The sequence below is a fragment of the Abramis brama genome, assembly GCF_963993115.1.
Source record: "Abramis brama genome assembly, chromosome: 3".
In the NCBI taxonomy this organism is placed as follows: domain Eukaryota; kingdom Metazoa; phylum Chordata; class Actinopteri; order Cypriniformes; family Leuciscidae; genus Abramis; species Abramis brama.
In genome coordinates, this window is record NC_139965.1 from 13,638,291 (window position 1) to 13,656,932 (window position 18,642).

The 18,642-nt window shown below is 39.3% G+C and overlaps 1 protein-coding gene across 4 annotated transcripts in view; it reads right to left on the reverse strand.

The window, feature by feature from the left end:
- Window positions 1–16,785, reverse strand: part of serpinh2 (serine (or cysteine) peptidase inhibitor, clade H, member 2) — a 31,388-nt gene extending 14,603 nt beyond the window's left edge. Inside the window, exons 1-4 of one of the 4 annotated variants that reach the window (XR_014605473.1) lie at window positions 16,573–16,785; window positions 14,586–15,211; window positions 4,973–5,065; window positions 4,662–4,894 (exon numbers count right to left, since the gene is read on the reverse strand). Coding sequence is in view for 3 of the 4 variants with exons in the window: in XM_084109682.1 (XP_083965808.1) it covers window positions 4,662–4,894; window positions 4,973–5,065; window positions 14,586–15,204 (945 nt within the window). In the remaining variant the exon portion in view is untranslated. Of the gene's footprint in view, window positions 1–4,661; window positions 4,895–4,972; window positions 5,066–14,585; window positions 15,212–16,421 lie in introns of all 4 variants that reach the window. The other 3 variants (XM_084109682.1, XM_084109684.1, XM_084109683.1) reach the window with 3 other exon arrangements.
- Between the last annotated feature and the right edge of the window lie 1,857 nt (window positions 16,786–18,642).

Here is an 18,642-nt window from a genome sequence, read left to right on the forward strand (position 1 = left end):
CTCAACAGCCCAAACAAGCTCGCCACAGTCACTGTCACTCTCTGTCGTCCAAATCCAGATCTGTTCAGCAGTGCAGGCAGAACCATCTGTGCTATTCTAAAACTCTGTCACTTTCTGATGTCTGAGTCCAGGCTGCTTCTTGTGGCCGAGCTGCTGGAGAGACTCTTGCTGAGCTTCTAACCCAGCATGGCATCTCTCTGAGGGGCTCTGGGCCGCTACACTATGCCTTTGCCCAGGCCTTGATGGAGCGTGAATTTTTGGGATGCCAAAAGAGTCTTTAGTCTGTATGAAAAAACACTTAGAGGGATCACAGACACACAATTATAAGATGACTTTCGGTGGTGCTGGTGGGGGGTTCTGTTGATGTCTGAATTGCACAACATGACCGTCAACAATGTTTAAAGTCACCCTGTAGTCAATAATTGTATCCCTTAAAACTCATCTTTGATCACCAAAATTAAATATTTAAAAGTTTTTTCCTGTCAAATAAAATTCATATACGCGTACCCATGAATATGCTAATTAGCTCCGCCTCCACTCACTCACGCCAGCTCAGAGATTCACACTGTCAAATTACTGAGGTAAATGTTGCACAGTGGTATCACAAAGCAGAAAATCGGACACATAATGGTAATTAAATATGATTAGCCTTTGGCTTGACTACGTTATCAAACAGCTAATAATGTGTTGCTAATGTTATACAAACAATCATCAGAAACGCTTTGAACATCTCAGGACGTCAGTGGAGAAAGGTAGTTCATACACATATACATCATACACGCTATATTGCTAAATCTAACAGATTTTTCATATCCAGGGTTTCTGCAGGTAATTTAAATTGCTTTTTAATGCCTTTTTTAATGCCATTTTTTAATTTTTAATGCCATACATGATCTATGACTAACCACACACACACACACACACACATATTCATACATACCTATCCCTCTATCCATCCATCCATCTATATATATGTGCTGTCAATCGATTTAAAAATCTGTGATTAATTGTAATTAATTGCAATTAAAAATACTTACATTTTTGTAGATTTATATCTAGTTTATATATTTTATAATGTAATAATTTCACAGTTAATCTCCAAATTAATGTAGAAACAACATAAAGACAGTATATTTCAAAAACTTGTTTGATGGCATCTTTTTTATTAATGAAGGTCAGTCTCACTGATACTAAGGGACCGTTCGGTATTTATGGAAGGGGCCACCGGAGGAAAATAGGGGAGGGTCATGTCTTTTTATTCTTTGTTGAGGGGAGGGTCATCCAACTTTTTTTAGTCTAGGGGGGAGGGTCACCCAACTTTTATATTCATGAAAACAGCAACATTTCAAAGTGGCTTGTTTGGTGCTATTTTTTTTCCATTTATTCCATGTTGATCTCGCGTTATCAGCCCCCCTTCGATATCAGATGGGTCTGACCCAACAAAAATCCAGTTTGGCGCTGTTTGACAGTGCGCGTGCACTTCATTTCGTGCTTAGAAAAAGTGCATCATGTCAGAACAGAATGCCAAAGAAATGTTTACCCGGCAAAGCTTTAAAGCACGAGCAAATAATGAACTTTTGTGATTGCGAATAAGTGCACAGGGTCCTGTGAGTGTAACTCTACCGCTGCATTAACATGTGATGTGAACGTACGTCGAATTTAACAGTATTGAGACTGAGGCGCCAGAACTGCAGCTGATAGAATGTGCGCTGTAGCGCGATACTACCATATTTTAGTCTCCATTCTTATTTTGTTTCCACAATGTGTAAGATGTAGGGCTACTACATCTTTAAATTACTATTAGTATTATTTAAGTTAACATAAAATACATAGACCTACACCACAAAAACTAGTTGAGGATAAATTCGTTAAAATTGGGCGATTCCAGTGTTATGGACGTGACATTTGCAGTCAAAACTTAAAATAAAAATTCTCAGAAAATGCATTTAATACCAATATTTTGAAACGTCTGAAAGGAGTCAAGACATTAGAAAAATATCAGTCTACTACACATGCGTTTTATATTTAATATGAGTGAAATACACATGTGGCAAAATATTTTTTAGTAATTCTATAAATTACACTGTGCAAACCAAAGATATACCCACTGGATGAATAAAGATCGGCCTCCACAGAACATAAAATATTATATTATTTTTATTTTATTTTTCGTGTTCGCATTTATGTGAAAAAAAAAAAAAATGTTACGAATGTGACAGTTGTCCATTACGGACATGACTGCTCTGAAGCGACTTTAAAATTTCCACAGAGACCTTAAACAGAAAGCACAAAGCCTTTCTTTAAAGTGAATTTCGTTTTTTTATTAATTTTATCTTAATTTTAATCAATGTTTCATCTGGATTTAATAAATAAGAAGTAGTCTAAATATAGTAGAAAATAGATAATCATGACACGGAGGCGTGGGCGAGTGAACTGGACTCTTGTCTCATAAATGAACCGAAATTCAGCGTAAGGTAGGCTATGCTACTTGCCTCACAGACCTGAGAAATATATAGAAAGCTTGAAATGTCTACTTTTACACAGAACAATTCAAAAACTAAAGAAAACAGACTGCTTTCTGCTTATGAAATGTGCATTTCTCTCTGGCGCGTTCTGAGAAGATCGCGAGGCATGGTCAACTTCATCTTTGCAGTAGACACAGAAAACACTTGTTTATTAATAAACAATTAAAATGTCTCCTAGCTATATTTGACATATTAATAATCATTACTTTTGCCGGTTCTTTGTGACAGCTTTTAGATGCTTTGTTGGCAGCGCGCCACATGTTGATCGAGTCACACCGCATCAGCACCGAAAACATGATTTTTTTTTCAAATCTAAAATCAAAAATCGTGATACGAACCGAATCGTAGGTTTGGTCTATCGTTACAGCCCTAGTAAGATGAGAAAGCAAGAGTTTATGGTTTAAAAAACAAACAAACAATGGCTATCTGAACATCGTTGCCACGGCAAACCAGTAGAATTAGGCTAATCAATAAATTATCGGGGAGGGTCATGCCTTTTTTCACAATCATTTTGGAGGGTCATAGAAAAATTTATTGCTGGCGAAGGGAGGGTCATGTCTTTTTTGACAACAGATCTCAAAACTCCTCCGGTGGCCCCTTAAATAAATAACGAACAGTCCCTAACACAGCTATTAATGTCTGAATAAAAATGACCCCCCCCCCATTTTAAGTATTAATTATAGCCATTCAACATTACAGTGTAATTGAAAGCTATAATTTTTTTTAAAATTTATTAGGCTTCAAATTAAATTTAAGTGAACTTCAAATAAATCATCACATAAACCCATAATAATGTCATATTTACCTGTGCCCTTCCTGTCTAACATTTCAAGAAAAATATACAGAAATTGAATAAAGTTATCAAACAGTCTGCATGGCATAAATTATAGATTAAATATAGACTAATCCTTATTAAAGCTACAAAAGTTCTTTAGTCAAGAGCAGCGAGTAATTTTCTCTGTTCCCTTGGTTCTTTGATTAACATTAATGACAAATCTAACAGATTTTTCATATCAACAGAAAAATATCTCAAGACTCCCCTGCTAGTTCGCTGTTAATGATATGCTAAAGCCCGTCCGATATGCTAAAGCACGTTGACCTGATTGGTTACAAGGTAGTTTGTGCCGTCAGAAACACCAGCGATTTCAAACCGTGTTTTTGAGACTGTCTTTGTTTTACTGCAGTTTTAAGGAGAAAATACTCAGCAATGGTTTTGACTTATGAAATTGCACATGGTTTGTCTTAAAAAATATTAAAAACACTACATGGACATATAAACAACATTAAAAGCTTGATTTTCACCACAAGGGGAATTTAAGACCTTAAAAAAAAACACGAAGTATTTTGTAATATATACACCACCATTCAAAAGTTAGATTGTGGTCAGTGTGATGTTTTTGAAAGAAGGCTCTTATGCTCACCAAGACAGCATTTATTTGACCCCCCTAGATGGACCAAGGTCCACCCACCATAGTCTCACAAAATCCAGTGGAAAACACTGCATTCCTATGATAAAAATAGTTCCCAGTTACTGCGGTGCAAACATGCCAAAAAGTGGGTACTTTCGCCAATAGTTATAGGAACTATGAAAACGTTCCTCCACCTAGCAAGCACCAGTAAGTAAGAAAGAAAGAAAGAACTAGATACTTTAATCAAAAGACAAAATTTGTCCTTTTTATTAACAATAAAAACCCTTTAAAAATGAACACTGCCCAAACCCCTGTGTAATCTGCACTCTGATCACAGGGCAACATGCTCAACCTGCTGGTGTTCAAAAATGAAGGCAATGGAAGAGCTTAAATGCACAACTGAGGAATGTTTTAAAGAATAAAAACCATAGCTCAGTGTCCTAAGACACATAAAACTGCCTTCCAAACCATGACTGCAATTTCAGTGCAAACACGATTTCCATTAAAAGGAAAATAGCTTTCCCTCTGAATGAGAATAATCTATGACCTATGGTTTGTTCTCATTATGCTAATGTCATCTCTGGATATCTTCCATTAGCTTTCTAAATGAGTCTTATCTACATTGTATGTTAAGAATATTTATCTATAACGTAATGTTTTGAAATTGCATTTCACACACTCATAACGACCGTGTAGGAAGTGATACGTACAATATTTAGACTATTACCTGTAGATTAATCGCGCTGCTCATCTTGGCTCTCGGGAGGGATAGTGCCATACTTGTGGAGTTTAGTTTCCCCAACCACTTCTCCACCTGATCCAGGGTCAGCAGACGGTCCAGCCGAGCCAAACCCTCCACATGGAAGGGCAAAAGCAGCACCATGCTGGCCTTCCCTTCCCACAGGCCCAGTTCCAACACCTGTACCATGTTCTCCATGTCCTCGTAGTGACGGTATACGCCTGGGAAAACAGACAATTGGTGGTTTGGATCGCTTAGATGTGTGTGTATGGCGATGATAAATGACTGTTGGGACTTACCTGATCTGTGCATCATGGGAACTTTAGTGTATTTGGTACCCAGGAAGTTGCGCAATTCTTGGCTTTCATGGTAGAAGCCTCGATCCCAAAATCCTACAAACAGAAAAATCTACATAAATGAATCAATAAATGAACATGACTTGGGACGTCATGACCCGGGCAATCATTCTAACATCCTGACACAAACTATTAGAGAACATTGAGTACCATCATCTTACATTACTAATCTTACAGACAAACTCATCTTTGGATCTGACATACATTGAGACCTTGATGAGTCATATCATACAAAAGAACAAATCACAGACACCATGCCAGAAAAAGAGCGAAAGATAAAAGAAAGAAAAGGCAAGAGGAGGGGTGCAGGGGAGGCAGAGGCATAGGACGTATTATTACAGCCCATTACACCCATTAAATTCACTGACAAAGATGAGATTCGATAAAGAGACTATTAGCAGTATTACAGTCACATGTTCTTTTTCACAGTATTTCCACCTTATTGGATTAGTCAAGGGAAAGATAAAGAATGAGAGAAAAAGAAAGAGCGAAAAAAGCAGTATCGAGTCAAATCAAACACTAAGGATGATTGCAAGACACTATGGGGTTAAGCCAGGCCGTGTTATTGTATTTCTCTGCACCAGAAGCCCTATATTGCTCTTCAAGAAGAGAGAAGAGACAAAAAGATAAGACAGTCAGTGGCCTCTGCAACTCAATTTGAACCTTGACACTTGTTATTTAGACCTACAGTCGCCCCAGAAACTATTTGGACACTTAAAATGTCTAAATATCATTGTGTCAGATAAAAAAAAAGTGTGCTAAAGCTTATTTTTCCAGAAATAACTTTACTTTTTGTGCCATTTTTGCAATTGTTTTTGCAAACACCACCAGTTGATCAGATTAAAGTTGTCATGACATTGATTATAATGTTAATAAAACAAATACATATTTGGAAAAACTATAAATTTCAACCCTCATTCTGAGCCTCTATCAGTTTTTAAGGCACGGCTCCTTTAAGGCTTGTCAGTAAACGGCCTCTGTTATGATTGGCTAACGTCACTGCACCGTATCAACACCCACTCGCTACTGAACATGAGTAAGTGTTTTGAAAACTTTATCCATATAAAACCGTCATTTACAGATAAAGCATTATAAAATCATTTACTTCAGTTTGTGCTGCAGCTGCTGTCAGATTCAATACAGTCGCTGCTTCATCTTTCAACAAAAGTTTCTTTGTGAACTCTCCATTACACTGAGCACTGATTAGAACAAGACTCCAGCATGTGGGTGAGACAATGCACAAAAAAGAGAGAGAGAGAGACAGATCTCCAGCGAAGGTTCTTTCACTCTTTCATTAGTCCTGTTGTCGACAGACTCAAGTGTCAGAAACTGAACACACATCTGTAAACTGTATCAGTGTAGACAGCGTCAGATTATAATGGGTTTTATGTTTTTGACGTGACGCTCACATCCAGTGTAGTCAAATGTCAGCCGTTAAGCGACTGAACGCCAGTGGGCGGAGCCTATGGTGTGATGATGTAGAACTATTCATCGATGTCATGCTCTGGAGGCAGGCATATGCAAATATATTTGCCCGTGTGACATTTGATGTCTCATTTCATGACCCCTTTAACTTTGAACATAGACACTAAAGATACTTTCAGATTATGTACTTGGATAGACGGAAAAACCTTTCTGATCTATGATGAAGTGCTCTAACATCGGGAGGAAAAGAAATTAACGCTTTTATTCAGCATGCATGCATAATATAGATCAAAAGTGACATTCATAATGTTACGAAATATTTAGATTTCCTTTAAATGATGTCTGTTCTTATGAACTGTTAAAAAATTCCGGCAAAATGTATCACAGTTTCTAAAAAAATATTAAGCAACACAACTGTTTTCAACATTGATAATAATAAGAAATGTTTCTTGAAACTAGCACCAAATTACAAAGTCACCTGATCGCACGTCTGTATGTATAGCTTCAGTTTATCCAGGCCTCTGTTTTGTTGTGCCACCCAAGATGAAATTTCCATAATCACCTTTAAACACTCCCGGTCCCAAAACCACTGCTTTCAGCATTAAACATCCTCAACCGGAGGAATTCAAAACATATCCCTTACAGATAATTAGGAATACCATTAACAAAATCAGAAAATAAACAAAACAAAGAGACAGAAACTTGGTTAGAATTCCTCTTTAAAGAAAAGTGCCTAGTTTTATAAACCCGAGACGAGACGTTCAACTGTCATTTATTATGAGAAACACCTGATCCAGTGTAAGGAAAGCAAACCTCTCCGGTCGGCCCCGTGCCAAGCTTTGCATGCGCCTCAATGGTATGTTAGCAGTTCCCTTTGAGCTTGTGAACACAAGCCAAGAGCCAGAGCAGTTGGATTTCAATAATTATACAGGGGGATGAAATTTGATCAGTCTAAAGTTCAAAACACATGGCATGGTATCTGTCAGTTATTATGGGGTGGCAAAGCTCTTGGAACTGCAAGCATTAAAAGGGGAATTCTGCCATGCGAGTTTCTGAAATGCCACACAAGGATTCTTGTCACTGCGGTCTTGGCTGGCAATCAAAAGAAAGAAAAACATCCTGGGAGATTCTGTGACTGAAAGAGAGAAACAGTGACCCGACGAGCATTCACAAGAGAGGGACGCTCATACCTTCTTCATTAATTACAGAGCGTAAAGACAATGCGGCTATTGTGTGGTTTTGCATCTTGAAACCTCTCTCATGCCCATGTTCACTAATAACCGTGCCACAAACAATAAAGCTAAAGCGCTCTGATTTAAAGCACGTTCATCGTCTCTCGCCAGATCCTTTGGTGCTCTGCTGAAGTGTATGTGCTTGTTTTGGGGTTTGCTGTACAGAGCACAAAGACTGAGGTAATGAGCTGAGCGAGTGTTGTGTCTGCCACCACAACACACCCCAAATGGGCCTACAGTTCCCTCTGTCTTTCTCGTTAAACCAAAAAATGTCTTATCTTTCACCCCTGTCTTTCTTTTCCCTTCACACCTGTGGCTCTCCATTTGCCCCCTGCTATGATCTCCAATCCTGCTCTCCATGGTGTCTGCCTATTTGTTTTAGTGTACCTGGAATTATGAATTGTACATGCACGGGAAACATGTAGCCTGTACGGGAGTAAGTCCCCTAAATTCTCGTTCCATGTGTGTACGGAACACAATTCACTCCTGAAATTGGGATGATTGACGGCATAGCAAAGTTCTGGCGTCTCGCAGGTTTGGTATCAGCTATTAATTAGGGATGTCACGATTCAATATATATCACGATACTGAACTCACGATACGATATTATTGCGATACTCTAAGACATATGGTAAAAGGTAATCAAAAAAATTAACTGTTGATTAAAATGCTAAATTTGATATTACATTGTAGGTGTAAATGTATAGGCTTGGACTTGGTGCTGGAAACCCAATGCACAGGACAATAGAGACACCAGAATACAAATATTCATGATTCTGAAGCTGAAAATACAGAATTATTTTAGACGAATTTGCTTGCACTTTCACTGACTAGACATATTTAAAATAATCTAGGACACGTTTTACTGGTAACATCAGACATTTGGCATTATCAGATTCAGGACACACAAATACTCCCTCATTGCATTATTATACATTATATTCAACATTATATATAGTAGTTTAATGTAGTGCTGACACTAAAACTCAGTAAACTTGATTTTTTTCATGCACAGTAATTTTCATTTTGGGTGAACTATACACAATACATATTGTCACGATCCACGATACATATTGTTGCATTTTTGTATTGCTATATATTGTGACACGACATATTGTTACACCCCTACTATTAATATTACAGCAACAAAAGACTCATTATGTTCTGCAATTTTAACAGAACCATTGTCTACAGAGTTTTGTTTATGTGTGGAAGGCTGCTTCACAGAGCGCACACTTGAAGTGTTGCCATGTCCACTAATTAAAAGCGTTTTTGGGCTTGTTGTTTGAGCTTGAGTCATAAAGCGATATACTTTATGGAGTTAATAAAGTAGGTAGCTGTGGGTCATGATTTTTTGGTCTTGTTTTCATTATTAAGCATTTGGATTTATCTCGGTTTATAATGGGCTTGTTTGCTGTTTTTTTCTAGGAAGATCTGGCAACACAAATGAGTCAAGACTTGCACCGCATGCAAACAGAAGAGGGACACATCTCTGACGCACGTTAAAATATGTCATTAACAAGTTGTTCGGTTCTGTACACACTGCATAGAATTGAATTCAGTTGTAGAATGCGGTTGTCACTCCCGTAAATTACTGTGTGTGTATGGGATGGGAATAAGCACTAAAAGGGGAAAATTTAACTGCATTGTTTATGTGGCCAATAAAACATTTGTAACTTACTCCCTAAAAAAACGAACTATTAATTCAAATCCACTTGAAGCGGCCCACGCATGATTGAACGGTCCAGGAGAACAGAGAAAACTGCTCTCAGATTAACAACGAGAGTAAAAGTCCACAAACGCCCCATCAGAGAGGCAATGAAAAAGCTTCGGACAAAGTTAATATTGCACAGGCGACTAAATGAATTACTATAGAACCCTGAAGCGGTGCGACTACTGACTGCTTTTAAATTATAAATCCAAACTATGAATTCAATTTTCATAATCTCATTCACAGGGCCCAATCTATTGTCTGATCTAATTTGTATATTTCATCGGCTGAATTAATGAACTTCCACCGACTCCCGCTTCTTGCTTGAGAATGGGAAAAAAATACGTAATTAAGTCAAAACATAAAACAAAAGAAATTAATTAGATTGCTTATCAACCTAAAATCAATCCAAACTTTATTTCCTGTTGCGTTTGGTAGTAGAGAGAAGCTCTCCTCCCACCGCTCCGTTCCCATCGCTCTGTGTTTAAAATAGGATCAAAGCACCTGCCAGTATTACTCAGACAAAGAAATCGATGAGTAGAACAAGACTCCAGCATGTGGGTGAGACAATGCACAAAAAAGAGAGAGAGAGAGAGAGAGAGAGAGAGAGAGAGAGAGAGAGAGAGAGAGAGAGAGAGAGAGAGAGAGAGAGAGAGAGAGAGAGAGAGAGAGAGAGAGATCTCCAGTGAAGTAGAACAGCGGCATGTTAAAAACTCATTTTAAGACCTTCAAGCATATTTAACGTCTCTTCTTGGAACTGACAAGAAACTTAAGTATTGTTGAACTGTCTCTGATTTGACTAAACATGGCACTACATGTACTCCACAGCTTTTGTGTGAATACAATATTACTACTATTACTGCTCAATAATAACAAGACAAGAAAACCACCATCTCTAGAATATGTCAAAAAATGTTCCTTTCTGTTGGGTTCAAGGTTAAAGATACTAAATCAGAGCCTTGGCTTAGTGGTTAACATGCACGCTCTTACACATTGAACCACAGTGTTCATGCGGATTTTAACCTAGCTCAAACAGTAGAGTATGGTGCTAGCAACACCAATGTCATGGGTTCAATTCCCATGGATAATGCATGAACTGATCAGTTGCTTTGGATAAAGTACATGCTAAATGCATGTGAATATAAGATATAATGTATATTAGATGCAATACTGTCTAAAAGGACCAACAAATACAGAAGACATGCTCTGTGCATATTATGCAAATGTTCCCAATTGCATGGATTTGAATAACCAATTTATTTCGGATATGACAAAGACAATGCCATTCACAGGTCATGTGACAGTAATGCAGTATACAACTGTTCGTTGTTGCATAATACAGGTCCAAATATATTTTTCTACAGTAGTCAGTATACAGTACTGCACTGTATGCAGTTAACAGAAGGCTAGTATTGTATTAAAGGGATAGTTCACCCAAAAATTAAAATGTATTGCATGTCAATGGCATGTCAATCATTTCGCTTCATAAGACCTCAATGTATCTTCAAGAGCTGGGTATTAGTTTTGTTTTGCCTGTATATGTTTTTTTGACTCCCAAAGTGACGGTAACCATTGACTTGCATTATATGAATCACCAAGGCCCACAGTTTCAGCTAAAAATCTTTACTGTTCTACTGAAGAAAAAAAGTCACCTACATCTTGGATTGCCTGAGGGTGAATTAAATTAACAGCAACTTTTTGGGTGAACTATCCCTGGCAATAGCCAATCACTGGAGGCCAGGAGATGCAGACGATCATTACTACATTATTTAAGATGACACCACCTCTCCTGGGAAGATTAATAGGCTCTTCCTGATATACTGGAGATGGTGTGTCATCAACCCTGAACATGTGAACTACTGTCCCATTTGTGAAAGAATCATTCTTTTGAACCGATGCTTTGACGATTTGTTCAGAACGATTCACAAAGCGTTTGATTGTAGTTTGGGAACTGTAATAAACTGTCGTAAAAAATATGAATCATTTATTCCAACCAACTCACTGTAAAACAAACGTTCAACAAAATGAATCAAGACTTCCCAGCGTGAACACAAACAGGTGTGTATACAGTACAAAAATAAATACAAACACATACGTTGTAAACACATGCGCCTCACAGGTGCATCTGCTACACCAACATAAATCACTATAATCACACACACGTATGTTTTGCACACCCCCTAAAGTGTGATTCCTTATCCTCCAAGCTAATTTTCACCTTCAGCATCAGTCATGCAACTGCTTATACTCCATTTATCAAGCAGCAACACAATCTGTACTAGCTTATTCTCCAGCACGCAAGTGAGCAGAAGCCCAGCGGTGCTACGACTACTCCGTCTGATCCTGTTTGGCTCAAATATCAGTTCTTGCCCTTTTTTTTTCCGATAACTGCGAGTGTAAAAGTGTTTTAACTCCCCAATGACCCTGGAATTGGTAGAGAACTGGAATTGTACCGTTCACATTCTTAAAACAGTTAATGGTAGCCTGAAATTATTTGAGTTGCACTATGAGTTGCAACTCATACTAGTGAGGATTTCGATTAATCCCAATGACTCTTTTGAATCAGTACACCAAAAAGATTCGTACACTGATTTGTATTTTTTTTGGGGGGGATGTCTTTGTAATCTTTATACAACAGTTAAAAAAATGTAGAGCATAACAGAGGCGTTCCTGAATAAATCAGTGTTAAAGGAATAGTTCACTCAAAATGTTTAATTCTGTCATTAATTACTCACCCTCATGTCGTTCCAAACCCGCAAGACTTTCGTTCATCTTCGGAACACAAATGAAGGTCTTTTTAATAAAATCTGAGCCAGTTCTATACTCTCCATTGACTTTCTTTCTGCAGTCTTCATTTCTTTCACTTTTTTGCTGAAGCTCAAACGTGATGCGTAACACGAGAATGAACCTCATTGGTTCTTGCTGAAGCTCAAACGTGATGCGTAACACGAGAATGAACCTCATTGGTTCTCGCACGTCAAGTGAACATGCTTGAGCTTCTGTTTACCACGACTGATGTGTGAGTTGATGAATGTTTATATGCGAATAAAAGCCTAAATTCAATCTGTTCATAAAGCGATCGCAAGTCTTCAGATAATTTGGAATAAACCACTCAATTCATATGGATTAGTTTTACGATCTCTTTATGAACTTTTTGAAGCGTCAAAGTGGTAGTTGTGTAGCTGTCAATGGAGGGACAGAAAGCTCGCAGATTTCATTAAAAATATCTTAATTTGTGTTCCGAAGATGACCGAAAGTAACTAATGACAGAATTTACATTTTTGGGTGAACTGTCCCTTTAAATGATTCAATAAATCACTTATAAAAGGAGTAACTAAACCCCTGGTCAGAGCCTGACTCCACCCACTGGCAATATTTGAAAAATGCTGGAAAAGTGGAGATAGAGGGGACGAACCGAGGGCGGGGCTGAGCGGGGGGGCGTGCACCTGAGACCCGCAGTGACGGATAATTTGACAGCTGCTGTCAGACTCTAAAATGGAGAGTGACTCACAGGGTCGCAAGATGACGTTAAGTACATGCATCTGATGAGTTTTATCGAGTTGATGTCAATAGCGCGCGCTCTCTGTAGGCCAGTGATCTCAAACTCAATTCCTGGAGGGCCACAGCTCTGCACAGTTTTGCTCCAACCCTAATCAAACACACCTGATCCAGCTAATCAAGTCTTCAGGATTACTAGAAACTTCCTTGCAGGTGTGAGTTGGAGCTGGTTGGAGCTAAACTGTGCAGAGCTGTGGCCCTCCAGGAATTGAGTTTGAGACCACTGCTGTAGGCATATTCATATTTTGCCGCTATGTGAAAAAATCCAGCAAAATGCGCCGGCGTGTTTGTCGACCCCAGAGGATTAATTTTAGCCTAACCATAAATTGTGACTAAAAATATATACCCACTCACATCAAGACGCCGCTGCGGTGGTGGAGTCCATGCAGGAGGAGCAGCGTTTGGCATTGCATCGCTTTTCAGCACGAGCTGTGTGGAGAAGCCCATTTCCACCTCTATTGCGTCAATACTATGCGTGGTGAGCTCGTACCAAGGGCGTGGTGAGCTGGAACCCGCTTACGTCAAGCAGTACCGCTTACGTCACGTAGTACCGCAAACATCCAATAGGAAAATTCAACTGCAGTAGCCACCGTTCAACCTGAAGAGGGCAGCACTCAAGACGTTTTTACACCATATATTGTAGAATTAAAACACTTTATACCCAAATGTCAAAAAAGTTACTCGAATCAATGAACAAGAACTAATAAAGCCCCATTCATACAGATCATTAACTAAAAAAAGTTGGTTTAGGGTTTAGTTACCCTTTAAAAACAGTGGCTGCAACCGAAATCGTCCATCATATGCACACTTCAGAATCTCACTGAAAGTAGTAGGTCATTCTAGTACATTTTGCCTTTGTGAATTCTGACATACTACTTTTGTCACATACTGTTTTTTGTCTACTATATAGTAGGGAAGTATGTGATTTCGGATGCAGCCAGTCCCTTTCTTTTTTTTTGTTGCTGAATGAATCAGTGTTTTTGAACAAATTGGTTTAATCAATGATTTAAATCCCACATGAATTAATTGTTCAAGTCCCAGTGCTGTTAGAATGTACATCAGCGCTCCTGGAAAGCCGCTCTGCCAATCAGATCACAGAGCCGTACTATTAACAAACTATTATTCATTTATATTTAAAATATGCATACATACAAATTTTTCATGTCTACAATTAATTCAAAAACACTGATTAGTTCCCAAACAAAGCATCGCTAAGAACTCAAATGATAAAAAATAACAGTATTCACTTCCCACAGGCCATTTAAGTAGAGCCAGGTTTTCCAGTGCATCAGGCAAGATGAGGCCATGAATTTTGCAGTGCAGTCTGGCCACTGTCCAAACACATAATGGATCATAAAGCTTGAAGATTAGACACAACTATCCTGATCCTCTAAGTACAGTAGACAAGCCGCACCTTCAGTAAAACTCTGTGTAATGCCTGTTCCTAAAGCATGCTATTCACAGAAGCTTTAGTCCTTCTTCATCATATGCCATGTCCTGTGATATGTCATTTGCAGTCAGTGATGAAAATAACTCTTTGACTCAATGTTATATTAGAATAGAATTGTGCTCTACCATTATATTAACCCAGCTAAACTAGTTTCCAACTTAGGCTATTGTTTCTTCTCACCTTTAAAGCGCAGTGCATTGGCTAGGATCACGGCTCCAGGTTTGGTTTCGAGCGCTTGTTCCAGAGCTGCTGCCTCTTCCCCATCCATCCCACTTTTAGCCCAGGACTGGAGCATCTCCATGTCAGTCTCTTTCTGTACATCCTCCAGGGCCATATGCTGCAACCCAAAGTGGGTCTGGAGCTTCTCCAGAAAGCTCTTCTCCAGTTCAGGGGCTTGTTTGGAAAACAGTGTGGAGGAACTGTGCAATGTGTAGCTGGTTCCATTAGCTTCACGGACAGATTTCAGCGCCCTGGTCAAAGCTTCTCCAACCGCTTTCTCATTTTTGGTGATCCTCAGGAGATCATGAAACTGGGCTACTGTGGATCCATTAGCTCCACCTCCTAGAGCCAGCAGAGAGTTGGCCAACAGAAGCGGGGAGATGATGGTGTTGGTCTTGGAAGCGCCGATGCGGATCGACCTGTACAGCTGCAGTCCCAGGCTCCAGGTGGGGTGATGTAAGCTGGAGATTTCTGGCTGAGGCGAGCCTTGAACTTTGGGTTCCTGTGGAGTAGATGACCAGACGCTCTGTAGAGCCAACAGTAGTAGAGACAGGAGAGGAACAGGAGACATGGGCAGCATTGCAGGTCTGGAGAGAAAGAGAAAGAGAAGAAAATATGAAATTATTATTCTACAAATGTTAAGTATCTTAGGGGCCATTCACACAGATTGCATTTTCCATTCCACAGCGCTACTTTTCCATTGTTTTTCAATGTAATACACTATACAGACGTATTTGACCGTTGCGCTTGCATCTTTAGCAGCGTCTCGTGCATAACACTGCGCTCAAGTTATAAGAAATTCAACTTTTAAAAAAAAAGAGTTTTTTCCCCCCTATCCAATGCCCAAGTTCTGCGAAAACAAAAATGCATGCTGTATGAATGGCTCAACATGAAATTCAAACTGATCTCATTTACATCATTAAAACATGTTGCATTGTGCATAATTAATTGGTGCATTTAATTCAAAAGAATAAAAGTGTCTGTCTCCTTGCTTCGCCTCTGAGATTTCTTTTGATTATAATGATTTTGTTAAAAACACTTTACCCTTTTTCTGGTATAACGCCCACTTTTCAGTCTAATACATTTTCTATAGACAATATCAAGCCCCGTCCAAAAAAATAATAATCTCTCTCTCTCTCTCATTTCACAAATGCAAGATTATATTAAAGTCCTGAATCCCAAGGATGGATTGTGGTCCTGTGAGGCCCCACGGCACCAGTTTTTTGGAGACCCCCCAAAATTCATTGATTTTAATTATATTATTGGCAAACATTCAAACAGTGTTTGACTATCTATATCAATTTACATTTGCAATGCCTTGCTTCTGGATGATTCAGAAACCTCAGCTCAAGGGCCCGGGGCCCACCCCATAGCACAACAATATTCTAAAGGAAAAATAGAATAATTCTCAGTTGCCTTAAAAAATTATGTGGTTAACAGTTTACTACAAAATACCATAGTGAGTGACCACAGTACAATAAAAAAATTAATTAATATGACATATACGTTCTGAAACCTTCTGAATGAGATTCCGTTTAAATGTATTATAGTTTTGCAGTAGTAGCAACTGCTAAACGTGGTTTCTGTGGTGATTTTATACGACTGTCCCTCTAATCCCGACGTCCAATTCGTTTTCCAGACAGTTGCATTGCTGACAGGGCATTAACCAGGCATCCTTGCGACCCATACATCTCTAAAATCAACGTTAAAATCCTCTTAAAACCATGCACCGAACAGAGTCCTCCGGAAATTTCGCTTTATATCCGAGAGATCGCAGAAAAGACCGAGTAAACAAACCAGTTAAATAACAGCAGACGTCGGAGGATATTATACAGGCGGAACAGTAGATGTTGGTTTTTGCGCTTGCTGTGCGAGAGCAGCTGTTCCTTCTGCTCGGAGAACTGAGGGGCAAAAACACAAAGTGAAAAAGTTACTTGTTTGCTTGTACCGTTAATTAATTAAAGCTTCCTTCTTTCCTCCGGCTTCTTCTGTGGGTTTTGAACTGAAAGGAACTGACAGGGCAGGTTCAGACGTGACAGAGGAGGGTCTTTTCACAGTTTGCTCACTTTTCTACTATGCTCTCTCGACTCAATCCGGGTATTTTTCAGCTTTCCAGAAATCGTACATTCCATAAGCCTCCTTTTCTAGCAGATCTATACCTAAATAAGGCATTCTTGTTTACCGAGACATTTTACCGCATTCTTGTTTACCACACCATAAAAAGCGTCAGAGCGCATTATTTTTTGTGTGTGTTTTGACCTTCAAAATTGACAAAAGCTGTTTTTTTTACGCAACTGGTTGGTTCCCTCAACTGTACCTCGAGGAAAGCACGCAGTTACAAAAGTGACCGAAAGGAGGCGCGCGCGGACTACTCTGCCCCGGCCCAACATAAGGTCGACTTGTCCTATAATAGTGTGTCATGTATCCACCCGCGAAAGCATTAAACACACTCCTCTTCCTTCTGATTTACATTTCGAGCTCCCAGTTTTTGGATTTCAGCTGTGACATTTTCCAACATCCTCAGAGGAAGCTTCATTTAAAAACAAAACAAAAAAACAGCTGAGGTAAAGTTCAAGATTAGTCAAGTTGAACTGCAAATTGATCAATGAGCAGATAGATAGCACAAGCAGGCAGAATCAATTGATGTTTAGATACTCAGAGGCGGTGGAAAAGGAGGATCAGGCCTGGGGACAGACTCTCAGATCACGGCAAACACGCCGCAACACTAAACAGCCTGCTGGGACATGACAGTACATAGACTTTGCCAATTACTCCTCTAATCCACATCACACTCTCAGATAGTTGTCTACAAAGCACACGCTAGCAAATACACAAGTGCACTCTCAGTGCTTCTGTGTGGCTGTCACACACACACCGTAGCTTGCACTCATATGTTGTGATGGCTAATTAGACATACATATGCTATTTGAATCTAAAGCTGTCAGAGGCCTCATAGTGCATTCACCCCCGACGTGCGCATGCTGATGGAAATACGCCCCTCCTTCACACACACGTGCACTAGCGGTAATGATGACTAATGTGTGACTGGTCATGGCTGCTTGCTTTATGTGGAGGATAGGTGTAACTGGATACGTCTTAAGCATCTCTGTGGGAGCTGCTGCCTTAAGGACACTGGCAGAACATCACGGTCATTGGAGCCTGTAATTAGTTGCTCTCTCATACTGGTCTACAATCACCCCCTCCCTGTTTTCAAATTTTCAAAACCTTAGCGGTTATAAGAGCCGCAGTCAAACAGATCAGGTTCTCACAGTCAGGCGAGACTATAATGAGCAGGTTTCACAGATACAGTGGCCCAGGTGATCCATCTACCGCGGATGCTTCGCACATAAACGAGTCCCCGGGGAAACTTCCCAAATCCCTGTACACCTTGTGGGAGATTTGCATCTTCCCGGGGTGTCACCTTTCACCGGTGCGACACCTTTGCTACTCTTACATCCAGCCTTTGACCTCCTAGACGCTCCTTCACACACTTAATGTTCATTTCACCCCTATAGTTGTAGCAAGGAGTGGCTTTCCGTTGATGTTTCAAATGCATCGCAGGATCTTATTTCCACTAGCAGGTCATCCACGTACACAGATTTTCTACATTAGCATCGAAGTAGGTTTGTGGGTTAAATGTTTGGCCTCGGGGCATGACTACGCTGGATTAGAAAATTAAAAGGGAATGTGTAGCTTGTTTACGATGATTTGTTTATGAAGATCTCATATTCTGAGGCATGATACAGAAATGAAAACGTTCACTCAAGGAGTGACCTAAACATCACAGAAAGCTTCGACTTAAGGGATGCACCAATAAGGAGATTTTGGCAAATAAGCCAATCATTATTTTCATGTTATGGCCAATAACCAATAGATAACAGATTTGTACATTTAAAAATAAATCATTACAAACTAAAATCAAAGCCACAATTAAATTTAGGGATCAGAACTTCCAGTAAGAGAAAAGAATATTCATTTTGAGATTTGCATTACATTTAACAGTTATTTAATTAGTAGG